Source organism: Neoarius graeffei, chromosome 1 (genome assembly GCF_027579695.1).
Source record: "Neoarius graeffei isolate fNeoGra1 chromosome 1, fNeoGra1.pri, whole genome shotgun sequence".
NCBI lineage: Eukaryota > Metazoa > Chordata > Actinopteri > Siluriformes > Ariidae > Neoarius > Neoarius graeffei.
This window is the reverse complement of record NC_083569.1, coordinates 530,681-546,872: the sequence shown is the minus strand read 5'-3', so window position 1 is coordinate 546,872 and position 16,192 is coordinate 530,681. Positions and strand designations below refer to the sequence as shown.

Below are 16,192 nucleotides of genomic sequence, written 5' to 3'. Positions count from 1 at the left end.
ATATAGTAACTCATATAATCACTCTTTACAACCGTGGTGAGCAGAAAAGCATCTCAGCATGCAACAGCAAGAGAAGAAAACATTGGGTTCCACTCCTGCAGCCAAGAACAGGGATCTTAGAATCAACAACACGTTCCTATTAAAGTGTCCGGTGATACATAATGGTGTACAGTTACGCTGTTGTCATTTTTGATAGGCAACACACACACACATGTTGTTGACATGGTTAAAGCGATAACTCTGTTGCTAGGCAACTGGGAAATTAGATGTGTTGTTGAATTTCTGATAAAAGACTCAAATTCCACTTTTACGCAACACCGCCATATTGAGAATCGCCATCATCGTGTCACGCCTTGAAAAACACTTGCCGTCAAATGAAATCTTTAAACAAACTTCAAAGTTATCCTGTCTGCCATTTTTATTTACACTGAAAATGCATGTGCCACTAAAGTGAGAACAGCGTCTCTAGGCAACTGAGAAATCGGCCCCATAGCCTTGCTCGTGACTGAGGATAGCGTTTGCGCGTTAGCGTTAGAGCGTTAGCTAGCTAGCAGAATACTGGTGTTTTATACAGAGTGCGGGCATAAAAACATGTCAGGGTTATTAAGAGTGTCAACATTTCACACAGATGTGTGAATAAATTAGTGAGAAAATACCCAGATGGCACTGTAATTACGCTTCACATCAACTGCTAACACACAAACTAACATGGGGTCCGCCATTTTGGGAAATGAGTCGTTTATTTATTACATGATGAGAACACAAAGTGATGAGTGATGTAGAGGCAGCTGAGAGTGATGAGTAAAATAAATAAATAAATAAATAAACAACATCGTCATTATCGTCATCACATGCTACACACACACACACACACACACACACACACAGAGGGAGAGAGAAGAGCGCGCGCGGGAGGAGTCGGTGAGGATTTTCCCGCTGCTCTCCGAATTGCAGCCTCCGCTTTTCTCCTCCTCAGCTGACAGCTCGAGTTGCATCCTAAAGCGCGCACACACACACACACACACACACACACACACACACACATACACTCTGCTGCAGTCCCGTCACGTCCTCGTGCCTCCATCAGCTTCAGCGCGGAGCAGAAGAAGAGCGATGCACCGTATGAGAGCGCGCGCACGGCTCAACCTGAGCGACATGGAGAACATCAGCGACCACGGTGAGTATTAACACACACACACACACACACACGGTGGAATGCTGTGTGCGCGCGCGCGTTACATTGCTGCGCATATGATGGAGCTGAGAGATGACTCAGGGCTGTGTCCCAAATACACACAATACTCCATTTATAACGTGCTATAACGTGTACATGATAACATCAGGCGTGAGAGTGCGGCTCTGAACCGTGTCCCATCTGTTCATCTTGAAGACACGATCAGTAAATCAAAGACATCTTGTATCTGCATCTCGACCTGCCATGTTTATCTCCAAAAAAAAAAAACAGACCGAAGGAGGCTCTCCATCACTGCCCCGTGTGCTGAACGTTTTCTCGCACTCGTCCAGGCTCCATCTTAGCACCGAAGGCATGTTTAATCCCCATCGATCTGGCGGTGGGTTTATTCTCCTCACATCGCTGCCACTCGCATTAGCTAATGAGGGAGGAGAGCAGGAGAGATTTCCCACAAGGAGATTCTTTAATATTCCTGAGTCATTTATAGCTGCCTAGCAAACTCTGCCGAGGCCCCGCAGGGACGGTGAAGCCTTCAGACTGCAGCAGCTCGGTGGGCGTATGGTTTCATCTCACCATGTTCAGAGCCACACATGTGGATGTGTCAATATTTTCGGGAAAGAAGAATTCACACACAGAGATTCTAACGATCACCGTGACGCATTGTTGTCTTTGTTGTTCGTTTTCAGTGCAGTGAAGGAGCGCCTGATGTCGTCCCCCTTCGGAGGAACGATGCTGTGGATCGTCCTGCTCGGCAGCATCGGCGTCGCTCTCGTCCGGACGACTCCCATCCCTCTGCTGGATGAATCGGAGGAAATCGACGAGCCTTGTTTCCATCCCTGCTACTGCGAGGTGAAAGAGGGTCTGTTCCATGTCCACTGCGATGGCAAAGGTTTCACCAACGTCAGCCAGGTGGCTCAGTCCTGGATCAGACCTTTTAAGCTGTATCTCCAGAAGAACACCCTGCGCAAGCTTTACTTTAACAGCTTCCTGCACCTGAATAACGCCATAGCTGTGAACCTGGGCAACAACGCGCTGCAGGACATCCAAGCCGGTGCGTTTAACGGACTGAGCTCCCTGAAGAGACTTTACCTCCATGAGAACAAGCTGGAAGTGTTCCGCAATGACACGTTCCTCGGCCTGGAGAGCCTGGAGTACCTGCAAGCCGACTACAACGTCATCAGGCGGATTGAGAGCGGTGCGTTTAGACACCTCAACAAACTCCGGGTGCTGATCCTCAATGACAACCTGATACCCGCATTACCGCCGTTCCTCTTCAGATCCGTCTCGCTTACACACCTGGACCTGAGAGGAAACCGCCTAAAGACTCTGAGCTACCGAGGAGCGCTGGAGTACATCGGGAGAAACCTGATGGAGATCCAGCTGGAGGAGAACCCGTGGAACTGTGCGTGTGATATCGTCCAGCTGCGGGCCTGGCTGGACAGAATTCCGTACACATCTGTGGTGGGAGAGATCACATGTGAGTATCCGTTCCACCTGCATGGCAAAGACCTCAGAGAGATCAAACGGCGCGAGCTCTGCCCAACACTGACCGATGCCGAAGTTGAGGCCAATCTAGGAATCCCTCATTCATCAGGAAGAGCGAGACCAACAAAGCCTTCGTCTATTTTCTCCGCAAACCAGAACACAGTGTCATCTGTGGAACAGAAGAAGCTGAAACCGACGCGAAAGCCGAGGCCATCGAAAACCCCGCCTACGCCACGCGGCATTTATCCAAACCATCCTCCGATCGCTGGATACGAGACGAGGCCGCCCATCCCCATCATCTGCCCCATTGGCTGCACCTGCAACCTGCACATCAACGACCTCGGCCTGACCGTGAACTGCAAAGAGAACGGATTCCACAACGTTTCCGAGTTAACACCACGACCGCTAAATGCAAAGAAGCTCTACCTGAGTGGAAATCTGATCCAGAGGATACACAGGTCTGACTTTTGGAATTTTTCCAGTCTGGATTTGTTACACTTGGGAAACAACCAAATATTTTACGTTCAGGAAGGTGCGTTTAGCAATCTACCCAATTTACGCAGCCTGTATCTCAATGGGAATAACATCGAGAAGCTGACGGCGGACATGTTCCACGGCCTGCACAGTCTGCACTACTTGTATTTTGAATATAACGAGATAAAGGAAGTTCAGCCAGCGGCGTTTAGCCCGATGCCTGCGCTCCAACTTTTGTTTCTCAATAACAATCTTCTACATTCGCTTCCTGTCGGCGCCTTCAAGGGAACTTCGCTTGCTCGGCTCAGCCTGCGCAATAACTACTTCCCTCACCTGCCCGTAGGCGGGGTTTTAGAGCACCTGCACGCCGTGGTGCAGATCGACCTGAATCAGAACCCCTGGGACTGTGCGTGCGAGATCGTTCCGTTAAAACAGTGGTTGGATACGTTAAGCTCTGTGGTTATCGTCGGCGAGGTGCTGTGTAAGACGCCAGATGCCATGTTGGGGAAGGATTTGCGCTCTCTGAGCCCCGAGGTGATTTGCCCCGAGCTTTTAAAACCGTCCTCATCTCCGGATGAACGTGAAATGGAGTTTTCACCCTCGTTCCCTCCTAAACCTGTAATTCCTCTTTCTGTGCTCGTCCTCAGCCTCGTCGTCCTCTTCGTCTCGTCCTTCTTTGCTGCCGCGGCGCTCTGCATGTTTATTATGAAAAAGCGCGACAAGCTTCCATTTAGGAAGCAGGAAGAGGCAGGGCTAACTGGAATTCAGATGGAGTGTGGAATATTTACAGAAACCCCGCCCACACTGCCGGAAACCCCGCCCTCCAACCATGTCTATGAGTGCATCACTGTGTCGTCTTCACAACGTACAGCTTATGAGCGTGGGCAAGAGGGGGCGGAGCCTCTAGGGCTTTGCAAGGAGGAGGCGGGGCCTCTAGAGCACAATTTGGAAGGGGCAGATTGTGGAGAGGGCGGCACCAATTACAAAACAGCGCTAGAAAAAGAGGAGGAGTGGACGACTATCGTCAGCCACACTCCCATCAACACCGTGACGGATATCGCCAGTTTCCACGGGAACGGAATACTCTGTCCGACGGTGATTGACAGCCAAGGGCCGACTCCGAAAGTGGGATTGGTACACAACCTTTTCGGGACGAGTTCCTGGTTGGGCGACATCAGTCCAAAGGAAGCGCTCGCCGTGGACACAGAGGCGAGGACAGACTGTGCTAATCAAACGCCGAGCAATTACACCAAGCCCGGCGCCAGACTGAAAACCAAAATGGATTACGTCGACGCGCTGGAGAGATCCTATCAATTTTAAAACGTTTCTGATAAAATAAAAGTCTTAACTTCCCCGTCATCTTTCTTCCAGGATTGAATAATGGTAAGACTGAAAGCCATGTTGCTCTGGAGGAAATCCCTGTACTCGGACTTTTATAACAAGTGCCTTCACGAGAGCCGCCAGCAACGATGTAAAGATGATTATTTTTATACGATTACAGTTTATTTATCTAAAACACAGATTTAGGGCAAAAGGACAAAGCTGCGAGAGGAAGGAGCCATGAGTGTGAACCACAGATCTCCATATTAGACACCCACGTTGCTGATGACATCATTACATACGCGAGGGCGTGATTTTAGAGGAAATCGAGAATAACCCACACAGTTAGTTTGTGCGTCACAGGAAGGACTCGGGAGACGTTTTAAAGGGGTTTATTTACAGACGTGTAAACAACAGGCAAGACTCCGCGACAGTGTAACGATGAGCGTTTGTAGAAAACCAGGAAGTTGAGAATAGTGTAGTGTACTCAGGTGAGCGTGGCCCTCTGCTGGTGTGGAGGTGAATCGTTGTGGATTTCTCGACGCGAACATCCCGTAAAATCTTTTTATTCTTTTTAACTGGGGTGAACTTTTTTTTCCAGAGAAAATTGTATTTACACACTATTTTGATATTAATGAAGCAGATTTTAACAAGTACGTAAGAAATTTAGGAGTAAATAATTAAATCGTTGCACTGTTACCGTAGTAACAACATTTAACATCATCCAGTGTGACGTCATACGCAAACCGCAACATTTACCTAAATATAATCACGACAAGCATGCCGCATTATAAGGTTTATTTGATTTTAAAATGATAATTTTATTAAGTTTGCATGGAATTCTGTGAATTATAATACGCAGGGATTTAACGCAGTCGGTTGTTTTATTGCACTAACAGTAATCGAAGTACATCACGCATAACAACCCAAAATGCTCTCATTTATATATATATTTACATTTTACAATGGAATATTTAGCTACTAAGATTAGCTCAAAGACAGCATAGTTAGAATTTCCTTAATTAGCTAGCTGACTAACATACCCCAATATGCTCGAGATGTAAATATTTATTTCCAGATGCTCGTCTAGGATGCATGAATGTTTAATCGTTAACATCACTTCACACGGCCTGTTTCCAGTCTTCCGTTTCTCGCGGCTAAGAAATATATCTTCTGCTACCAGTAACTTGTAAGCTATCGTGCTAATCGAGTGAAAATACTTTAGAGAAAACCGAAGATTCATTTTGAAACGTAAAATCTTTTTCTTAAATGACTAGGAGAGCGCCAATGTTAGCCAGCTGGATAACGTCAGAGAAAATGTTCCAGAGAAGTGCGAGTTAACGTCAGAAATATCCACAAACTGGCTAGCTAATGTCAGAAAAGTTTTTCCAAACCAATTCAAAATAGCTAGCTAACATCAGAACTCCTGTAATGTTTAAAAATAACGTATCCATAACCAGGCTCGCTAACAACAGCGTAAACTCCTGAAACAGAACGAGCTCATTTTAAAAATATACCCAAACAAAAGCTAGCTAATGGCAACAACATCGACAAATATCGCTTTTTGTAGCGAGAAAGTTCCTTAAACAGATGCTTGCTAGTGATTAAAAAACTCCACTAACAAAACTCACTGGCTAACGTCAGAGAAAATTTCCCTCAGAAAACGTAGCTAATGTTAAAGAAATCCTCCCCCCGAAAAAAATGGCGAGTAAATGTTGGAGGAAGTCTCGCTAATTTTATGGGCTGTACCCCCCCCCCCAAAAAAAAAAGGTCACAAGCTAGTTTAAGGGTTTCAGTATTAGTAGTGCACACTATCTAGGGCACTAATATGGACATCTGTGGTCCGAAGCCTGGCTTTTATTCTGTGGATTATGTTTGTTTTCCTTTTCCGTTCTCGTGATTAGCTGCGTTTCAGCGACGGAGTGAAACTGTACAGCGTTTTTCTTCGACAGTTAAACTGATCATCGTTACGGACCGCGACGAGGCCGGACGCACATTTTTATAATCACTCATCTGCGTGCAGGACGTGTGCTTATATTTATTCTTATATTTCAGTGTTATTAATTATTAATTATTCTTAATTATTATTCCTATACATCATGTTTAATTAATCAGTGTACGATGATTCTGACACTTGTTTAGCCTGAACTGAATAAAGGAAAGATAAATGCTAATGTGCACTTGTTCACTTCCCCTAGTCACTCTGAAGTGTGTGGATCACCTACATTGCACACTACTACCCTTTTTCCACCAAAGCAGTTCCAGGGCTGGTTCGGGGCCAGTGCTTAGTTTGGAACCGGGTTTTCTGTTTCCACTGATAAAGAACTGGCTCTGGGGCCAGAAAAACCGGTTCCAGGGTAGCACCAACTCTCTGCTGGGCCAGAGGAAAGAACCGCTTATGTCAGCGGGGGGGCGGAGTTGTTAAGACCAACAACAATAGCAAGACCGCAAGAGGGCGCCATTTTTAAATAAGTGACGAGATATCATGGATGCAGTAAAGCAGCAGTCATCCATTATTGTTGTTGTTGTTGCTTCGATGTTTGCGTCAAGGTTTATGCAAACGCAGCGACGTAACTGACGTATACAGCGACATAATGACGTGACTCCCCTTAGCACCGCGAGCTATGGAAAAGCAAACTGGTTCTCAGCTGGTTCGCAAGTTGAACGAGTTGTGAACCAGCACCAGCACTGGAACTGATTTGGTGGAAAAGGGGTATACTTTAGCTCACAGATTACCTCACACCCAGCTAGCGTGCTAATGGCCTGAGAACTGATCGTTAACGTGTCTAACAGGCAGATTTACTGATTTGTTATTGATCAGGCAGGATCACTAGCTGAATTGTTAAGTAGCTGGATTGCTAACCACCCTGCATATTACCTCATTTACCTTTACAAAAACAAATCAGGCTAGCCAGTGTGTAAACGCCCTGGATCGCCACGTAGCCAGCATGATACTTAGCTGACTGTGCTAAATCTCTGGCATTGTAAAGAGATAAATGTGGGAATTGCCTGAAAAGCTAGCAGGATACTGAGATGCCACGGCTGCAATAAGGGGTGGGGCTTACAGTCACAAATATGATCATGTGACATTGCTGTTAGCGCGCCCTTGCTAGCAAACTCGGCCACGTGTTTAAGTGACGCGGTTTAGCAGCTCGCAAACTTGACGAGTGTCAGATTTCCGCTTTTAGAGATGCAACGCTAATTATGCTAACATTCTTAGCTAGCTAACATTAGCCCAGGGTGTAGATAATTACATTTTGCAATAAAGGTATTTTATACTAAGCTGTAAGTCACGATGATGTCATAGTATCATGTTTGTGATCGGCTAATCAGATCTACCATAAAGTCTGACTTTCTGCCTGTCTCACTCTCTCTGCTTGGGAAGTCGGTCACACAGCGAGCTCCATCCCGAACTCCCTGCTGGTTTAACCCGGCCGTGTTAGCGCTGCGCCGAGTATTAGCAGTGTTTCCTGTCTTTAGCCCTGAGCGATGGAGTTAGCGGGAAAACTGTCACAGCGTCCGAATGCGTGTGTGTATGAAAGTCTAAATATATCCGAGCTACTAATGTTAGCGCCTCCGGTTACGTCCTCATCGATCTGAACACAAGGATAAAAATAGCGCGGCTAATGCTGTAAGCTAAGTGTGTGTAGATATTAAAGTGTGCCAGCGTCTGCTTGCTGAGTTTTAATAACGCAATGCGCAATAACTCCGTCTCCATGACAACCACTGGGATTGCAGGTTGGCTACAGGAACGTGAGTTACACATGCTATGTTAACAATGTGGAACACTTCCTGTTTATAATTAGTGGCGCTGTGTCAAAGGGGCGGAGTTTATACGCTCCCTGTATGTGTCTCACTCAAGGTCATTCCCTCCTTCCTGTCTCACTCTCCATCTGTATAACCCCCTAACATTACCCAGAATGCCTCTCTCCTCCAGGAGTGTGTGTTGTAACAGGTGGTGTGTAACAGTGTTAATCCGAGTGTGTGACAGTGACGACTCTGCGGCTGAAGGATGAGGGAAGTGTGAGATGACACGGCGAAACAAACGAGTGCTAATGAACTCCGGCGCTAATGAGGACTCGCAACAGGAAACGAATAGAAAGGCTAAAATTAGTGCCGCGTAGGAAAGCTAACAGGAAGTCAGACTTTTTCTAATAATGAGGGAAACTGCTCTCATCATCACTGCTGCTCGTTAGCACAGCGCTGTAAATAAACAAGGACGCTTTACCTCCGTAACGGCCAAATTCATTGCTAATGACCTCGTGAGCAGAAACAGCAGCCTGTCGAAACACACACACACACACACACACACACACACACACTGCACTGAAGAATCAGCATAATGTGGTTTTTAATGAGAGCAGTGACAGCGAACCTCCACCAACCCTGAGCACAAACTCACACTCTCTCTCCCTCAGACTGGACTCACCATCACATTAATCATCATCACATTTACATCACTGTGTCACGCTCCTGTTTTATAAGTGGGAACACACACACAGAACATTACACCAGGACTGAACACTGATTCAGGGGCGTGTGGAGGGAGACGGAGCACGATTTCTGGATCATCGTAATTCTTTTGTCAGAACGTAATAAAGATCCTGAACATGCTGGATGCGTGATATGGAATAACGGTGGAGGATAAAGTGTGTGTGTGTGTGTGTTACTGATCTATCCAAGAGGATACTGATCCAGAGAACAGGATTTTTTTATTTACCAACAAGTTACATAAAAATGAATGAAAGAAAAAAAAAAGAGTGAAATAAGAACACGAATAAAATAATTTGAAAAAGAGAAAGAAAATAAGATGAAGAAACAAAAAAAGTAATTAAAAAACAGAAAAGGAAAAAGACAAGAAAGAAATGAACGAGAAAGGATGAAAACAAAGAAAAAAGGAAGAAAATAAAAGGAAAAATAGTGAATAATGAAAGAATAAAGAATGACAAAGAAACAGGAGAACAAAATAAAGAAGCAATAAAAACTAGAGAAGCACTGGGAGAGCGCAGACCTCCGCCAAGAATCCTTTAAAAAAATCCGGGATCCAGAAGGTGATCTGGATCACCGCCAAAATTTAATGGATTTTACTTGTGCCCAGTCACACCTCTGGAAAAAATTTCAGAGCAATCCGTTCATCATTTTTTCCGTAATGTTGCTAACAGACAAACCAACAAACCAACGCTACCAAAAACATAACCGCCTTGGAGGAGGTAACAAGAAAAAAGACATGAGGCAGGAGGCATGAAGTGTGGGACATCAAGCATAAGACATTAAGTTTGAGATGTGAGGTGTGAAACATTAAATGTGATAGATAGATAGATAGATAGATAGATAGATAGATAGATAGATAGATAGATAGATAGATAGATAGATAGATAGATAGCTTTATTGTCCATTCAGAATGCACATTTGAATGAAATTTTGTTCCACTGGTTTACATCAATATAACTGCTGCTTAACTATTGCACATAATCCGGTAACCAAAAATATCAAATTTACAAAAAAATCTTAAATAAAATAATATTGTATAGAATAGAATATTCTAAATATACTACATATATTAAATACATCGCACAGTAAAGGATTTATAGCAGCGTGTAGGATATTCCACCGAGTCCGGATATATACAGGAGGGGATTATTTAGAGTTCAGGAGTCTGATGGCTTGGGGGAAGAAGCTGTTACTGAACCTGCTTGTTCTGCTCCGGACACTGTGGAACCTCTTGCCAGAGGGCGGGGCGGGGCGGGGCGGGGGGAGAAGAGTCGGTGATGTGGATGGGTGTGACTGCAGTGTCTTGGATGGAAGGCAGAGACGTCCCGATGATCTTTTCCGCTGTCCTCACCACTCTTCGCACGGTCTCCCAGTCTGAGGCTGTGCAGTCCCCAAACCAGACAGAGATGCAGCTGGTCAGTACGCTGTCTGTAGTGCTCCTATAGAAAGTGGTGAGGATGGGAGGGGGAGTTATGTTCTTCTCATCCGGCGCAGAACCTGCAGGCACTTCTGTGCTCTCTTCACAAGAGAGGTGATGTTGAGGGACCGAGTCAGACTGCCCGTGACCTGCACCCCCAGGAACTTGGTGCTGCTGGCTCACTCCACTGCAGTGTCGTTGATGAGGAGTGGTGTGTGACTGTGGCTATTTCTCCTTAAGTCCACAATGATCTCTTTTGTTTGTTCAACATTCAGGACCAGGTTGATTTCATTGCACCAGTCCACCAGCTGTCTCACCTCCTCCCCGTAGGCCTGTTCGTTATCATGTCATTTGTATACTTCACAATGTGATTTGTACTGAACCTGGCACAGCAGTCGTGGGTCATCAGGGTGAAATGGACTCAGGACACAGCCCTGAGGGGAGCCGGTACTCAGGGAGATGGTGCTGGAGATGTTGTTTCCAGCCCATATAGATTGGGGTCTGTTTGTTAGAAAGTCCAGTAAGCAGTTACACAGAGGTGTGCTGAGGCCCAAGAGGCCCAGTTTTCCTACCAGATGCTGGGGGATGGTCGTGTTGAACGCTGAAACGAAGTCCAGAAACAGCATTTGCACATAAAAGTGTTCTTCTCCTCTAGATGTCCCAGGCTCAGGTGGAGTACAGTGGAGATAGCGTCCTCTGTGGAGCGGTTGGGGCGGTAGGCAAACTGGAACGGGTCAAATATGGGGTGGAGCCTGGAGGTGATATGGGCTTTAACCAGTCTCTCAAAGCACTTCATCATTACGGGTGTGAGTGCAACTGGACGGTAATCATTTAAACATGTAATTGTGGGGTTTTTTGGCACTGGGGTTATAGTCACCGCCTTGAAGCATGATGGAACTCCAGCCTGGCTCAGCGAGGTGTTACAGATGTATGTGAGGACCAGAGCCAGCTGATCTGCACATTCCTTGAGGGACCCACTTCCTGGAATGTTATCAGGACCTGCTGCCTTCCAGACATTGACTCCTCTCAGGATCCTGCGTACATCAGCTGGGTCAAGACTGAGTGCTTGCTCATCTAAATTAGGGACAGTTTTTCTTGCAGTAATGTTATTTTGTGCCTCAAAACGTTTGTTGAGTTTATTTAGAAAGTCTATGTTATCCTCACAGAGTGGTGGATCAGCCTGTGATCGTCTGTATGCCCTGCCACATGCGCCTGGTGTTCGTAGGGTCACAGAAGAAGCTCTTGATTTTCTGGCTATAGGCACTCTTTGCATCTCTAACGGTGCGGTTCAGGTCGGCTCTTGCTGATCTGAGCGCCACCACATCCCCGGCTTTGACTGCGGCATTTCGTACCTTCAGCATTTCACTTACCTCGCTGGTCATCCATGGCTTCTGATTGACTCGTGTGGTGATGTGCTCAGTGACACAAACATCCTCAGTGCGCTTCCAAATGTATGCAGACACAGATTCAGCATACTCCTCCACATCGGTGTGTTGATTTTCAGTCGCCGCCTCCCTAAACATGTCCCAGTCCATGCACTCAAAACAGTCCTGTAATGCTGACATAGCACCCGCAGGCCGGACCCTCACCTGCTTCCTGGTGGGTTTTATGGGCCTGTATGCGGGGATCAACATCACAGAAAGATGGTCCGAGGAGCCAAGATGGGGGTTGGGGGCGGGGCTGCCCTAAACGCTTCCTGAATGTTTGTGTAGGCTGGCTCCAGTGTGCTCCTGCTTCTAATTGCAAAATCCACATATTGATGGAGGGCGGCACGGTGGTGTAGTGGTTAGCGCTGTCGCCTCACAGCAAGAAGGTCCTGGGTTCGAGCCCCGGGGCCGGCGAGGGCCTTTCTGTGTGGAGTTTGCATGTTCTCCCCGTGTCCGCGTGGGTTTCCTCCGGGTGCTCCGGTTTCCCCCACAGTCCAAAGACATGCAGGTTAGGTTAACTGGTGACTCTAAATTGAGCGTAGGTGTGATTGTGAGTGTGAATGGTTGTCTGTGTCTATGTGTCAGCCCTGTGATGACCTGGCGACTTGTCCAGGGTGTACCCCGCCTCTCGCCCGTAGTCAGCTGGGATAGGCTCCAGCTTGCCTGCGACCCTGTAGAAGGATAAAGCGGCTAGAGATAATGAGATGAGATGAGACGAGACATATTGATGGAAATGAAGGAGGACTGTCTTCATGTTGGCCTGGTTAAAATCCCCTGCTCCAATGGAAACACCCTCCGGATTTGTGGTTTGCAGATCACTGATGGAGCGGTAAAGCACACTTGGGGCCTCTGTGGTGTTTGCACTGGGGGGAGTGTACACAGCTGTGATGATAATAGTTGTAAATTCCCTGAGCAGATAAAATGGTCTGCATTTAATAGTCAGAAACTCGATGTCCGGAGAGCAATGACTTGAGACCACTGTTGCATTATTACACCGGTTGTTATTTGTGTAGATGCACACACACACACACACCCTCGGGATATACCATTGAGAGCGCAGCTCCTGTCCCATCGGAATGTTGTTAGCCCCTCCGTGTTAACAGCGACGTCCGGAACGGATGAGCTTAGCCATGTCTCTGTTAGAATTATAGCGCAGCAGTCCCTCATCTCTCATTTTGTTGTTAAATCCAGCCTCAGGTAGTCCAATTTATTCTCTAAGGAGTGGATGTTTGCGAGCAGAATGCATGGAAGTGGCGTCCAAAAAGCGTTAGCCTTTAGCTTGGCTCTTAGCCCACCTTGACTGCTGTGCTTCTGCTTTTTATCACACCTCCTCCGTCTCCTTCAGGAGCAGCCAGTACTGGTAGGAGACTCTGCTGCTTCCTGGGCTGCTGGGTCTCGTCGGCTTAGCAGTCCGAGGCTATGTAGCGCGTCCAAAGTGTTTGTGTCTACAGTCCCTGAACCGCTGGCTGTACATAATTCCAACATTACCTGACGATTGTACGGTAGTTTAGCATTGCTACGCTGAACATAAACAGTCGGTCTCATCAGTTCGAGTGCTTTATTCCTTATCAAAAGCCCGTTCCAATCATAAACCAGTGCAGCCACAGCCAAGCAGGAGGCTGACATCTTTAAAAGACATTAAAGTGTGAGACGTAAGACGGTAAGTGCGAAATGTGAGACATTAAGTGCGAGACATGACGTGTGAGATGTTAACTGTGAGACATTATGAGACATTAAGTGTGAGATGTGAGGTGTTGAGCTTTAGTGTGTTTTCACTCTTGGTCCCGTTCATCCCTCAAAACGAACTCAGAGTGATTTGTCAGTGTTTTTGCACACGCATGAAGACAGAAAACAAAGTGAGACTCCTGAAAGGAAGCGTAGTGAGAAACCCTCAGGAGCTGCTCTCAGTCCGGTTCCCTTCAGTCCTGCGCTGCTGTCCACGGAACCTGTGCATCATAAAGTGCTCCAGGTGTGCTTCACCTTCTGCCCTTGTGTTTTGTCCCCGTGGGTTGCCGTAGGCTGATCACACGGAGACACTCGACAAAACACAGACGGAACCGTGGCTGCTGTCAGAACCCCGGTATGAACAGAAAGAGGACTGAGGCCCGTCAGAGCTCAACTGGGCCAGAGACAGAACCGAGTCCTCTCACAATGTGAACACAAAAAGAACCGAGCCCTTTTTTCTGTTGGTCCACTTCATTGTCCACTGTAAGAGACGTGACTTTGCTTGTTCGGTTCGTTTAAGAAGGACGACGTGTGTAAAGAACCTCAAAACACGCTGTTGCTGATCTGCTCCATAAATATCCAATAAGCGGTCCGATCTGAACGCTGCACGGTGATTTCCTGCTTCCTGTGATGTTTAATTGGCTTTATTGTCTCTTTATTCTGGTGAATAATCTGATGTAATAACCACGCGGGTGGTATGTATGGGAGTTTTTACGCGAGTTCCTCACTGATCGGCCTTTAAAGCTCTGGAAGTTGAGCGTGTGTTGCTTCATCGTTTCATCATCAGCGCATTACACTGTGTGCTATTTTCAGCTCACTTGGTGAAAAACGGTGTTATTCTGCTGATCATGTGACTGCTGTTGCCTGGCAACCAGAAGCTGTTGGTTCATGCAGCAGCAGGAATAATAAAGAGCGCAGACTGTAAAAGTGATTTCTCTCCCAGCTCCAGGACGAGTTAATGATGGAGACGTTACTGCGGCGTGTTGGTTACGACCAGAGGAAGCTGTTAATAAGGTGTTCAGGAGACACGGAAAGCCAAGCGTGAACACTTCATCATCTTCACACTGATCCTGTTACTGAGGAGACGTGGAGATCACGTTCCCTCAGCATGTCGCACAAAAAGGGATGAGCTCTCGCTTTCTGATCAAATCAGCAAAATGAGGAGCGCCGAGTGAAGCGGGAGTCTGAGCGGAGCAGCAGCCAGAGACGACGACACAACGTGAAACACACTCTTCATCACCATCACCACTGTGAATGGGGGCAGTGAACAAGGGGACATGAACCACTGGATGTGAACGAAGGGTAGTGAACAAAGGGAAGTGAACGAAGGGGATTGATTGAGTTTATTTAGTAAATACATTAACAATACATGGATGACACAAGAAAGTGAAAACACTTATTTCCATTGTGGTCCATAAAATCAAGGGGAACAAGGGGAAGTGAACGAGTGGAAGTGAACAAGGGGAAGTGGACAGAGGGGAAGCAAACGAGGGGAAGTGGATGGAGGGGAAGTGAACGAGAGTAAGTGGACAGAGGGGAAGTGAACGAGAGTAAGTGGACGGAGGGGAAGTGAACGAGAGTAAGTGGACGGAGGGGAAGTGAACGAGAGTAAGTGGACGGAGGGGAAGTGGACGGAGGGGAAGTGAACAAGAGTAAGTGGACGGAGGGGAAGTGAACGGAGGGGAAGTGAATGAGAGTAAGTGGACGGAGGTGAAGTGAATGGAGGGGAAGTGAACGAGAGTAAGTGGACGGAGGTGAAGTGAATGGAGGGGAAGTGAACGAGAGTAAGTGGACGAGAGGAAGCGAACGAGAGGAAGTGAATGAAGGGGAGTGTTAAAGTGTACTTTAGTGATGAGTGGTTTAAGTGAAGGTTCTCCGTGTCTGTAATGTGCGTATTGTTCCGGTTCCCCTGATGAAGCGGATCAGCTGAGGGTGGCGGCGACACTCAGATAAACAGATACGGCTGTGGGGTTTGAAACTCCACCCATCAGCCTGCAGCCGTCTTTAACCCAAACACACACCCTCACCTTCCAAACGACAGATCACTCATCACACCCTCCCACAGCCTCCCTCACCCTCCCTCCCACACCCTCCCCCACCCTCCATCCCACACCCTCCCTCACCCACCCTCCCACACCCTCCCACACCCTCCATCCCACACCCTCCCTCACCCTCCATCCCACACCCTCCCTCACCCACCCTCCCACACCCTCCCTCACCCTCCCTCCCACAGCCTCCCTCACCCTCCCTCCCACAGCCTCCCTCACCCTCCCTCCCACACCCTCCATCCCACACCCTCCCTCACACAGCCTCCCACACCCTCCCTCACCCTCCCCCACCCTCCATCCCACACCCTCCCTCACCCACCCTCCCACAGCCTCCCTCACCCTCCCTCCCACAGCCTCCCTCACCCTCCCTCCCACACCCTCCATCCCACACCCTCCCTCCCACAGCCTCCCACACCCTCCCTCACCCTCCCTCACCCTCCCCCACCCTCCATCCCACACCCTCCCTCACCCACCCTCCCACACCCTCCCTCACCCTCCCTCCCACAGCCTCCCTCACCCTCCCTCCCACACCCTCCCTCACACAGCCTCCCACACCCTCCATCCCACACCCTCCCTCACACAGCCTCCCACACCCTCCCTCACCCTCCCTCCC

At 47.8% G+C, this 16,192-nt stretch overlaps 2 protein-coding genes across 2 annotated transcripts in view; one reads left to right on the top strand and one right to left on the bottom strand.

Moving 5' to 3' along the window:
• The window catches only part of nrd1a (nardilysin a (N-arginine dibasic convertase)), a 36,795-nt gene extending 33,773 nt beyond the window's left edge, over positions 1 to 3,022 (bottom strand). Inside the window, exon 1 of the mRNA XM_060927347.1 lies at positions 3,017 to 3,022. The gene's annotated coding sequence lies outside the window, so the exon portion shown is untranslated. The remainder of the gene's footprint in view (positions 1 to 3,016) is intronic.
• Positions 1,898 to 4,471, top strand: LOC132890481 (SLIT and NTRK-like protein 3). The gene has a single exon (XM_060927359.1). The coding sequence runs from the start codon at positions 1,898 to 1,900 to the stop codon at positions 4,469 to 4,471; it is 2,574 nt and encodes an 857-aa protein (XP_060783342.1).
• The last annotated feature ends 11,721 nt before the right edge of the window (positions 4,472 to 16,192 follow it).

Excerpts from the sequence above, each read along its gene's own strand:
- LOC132890481 (XM_060927359.1), top strand. The coding sequence starts at position 1,898 with ATGTCGTCCCCCTTCGGAGGAACGATGCTGTGGATCGTCCTGCTCGGC.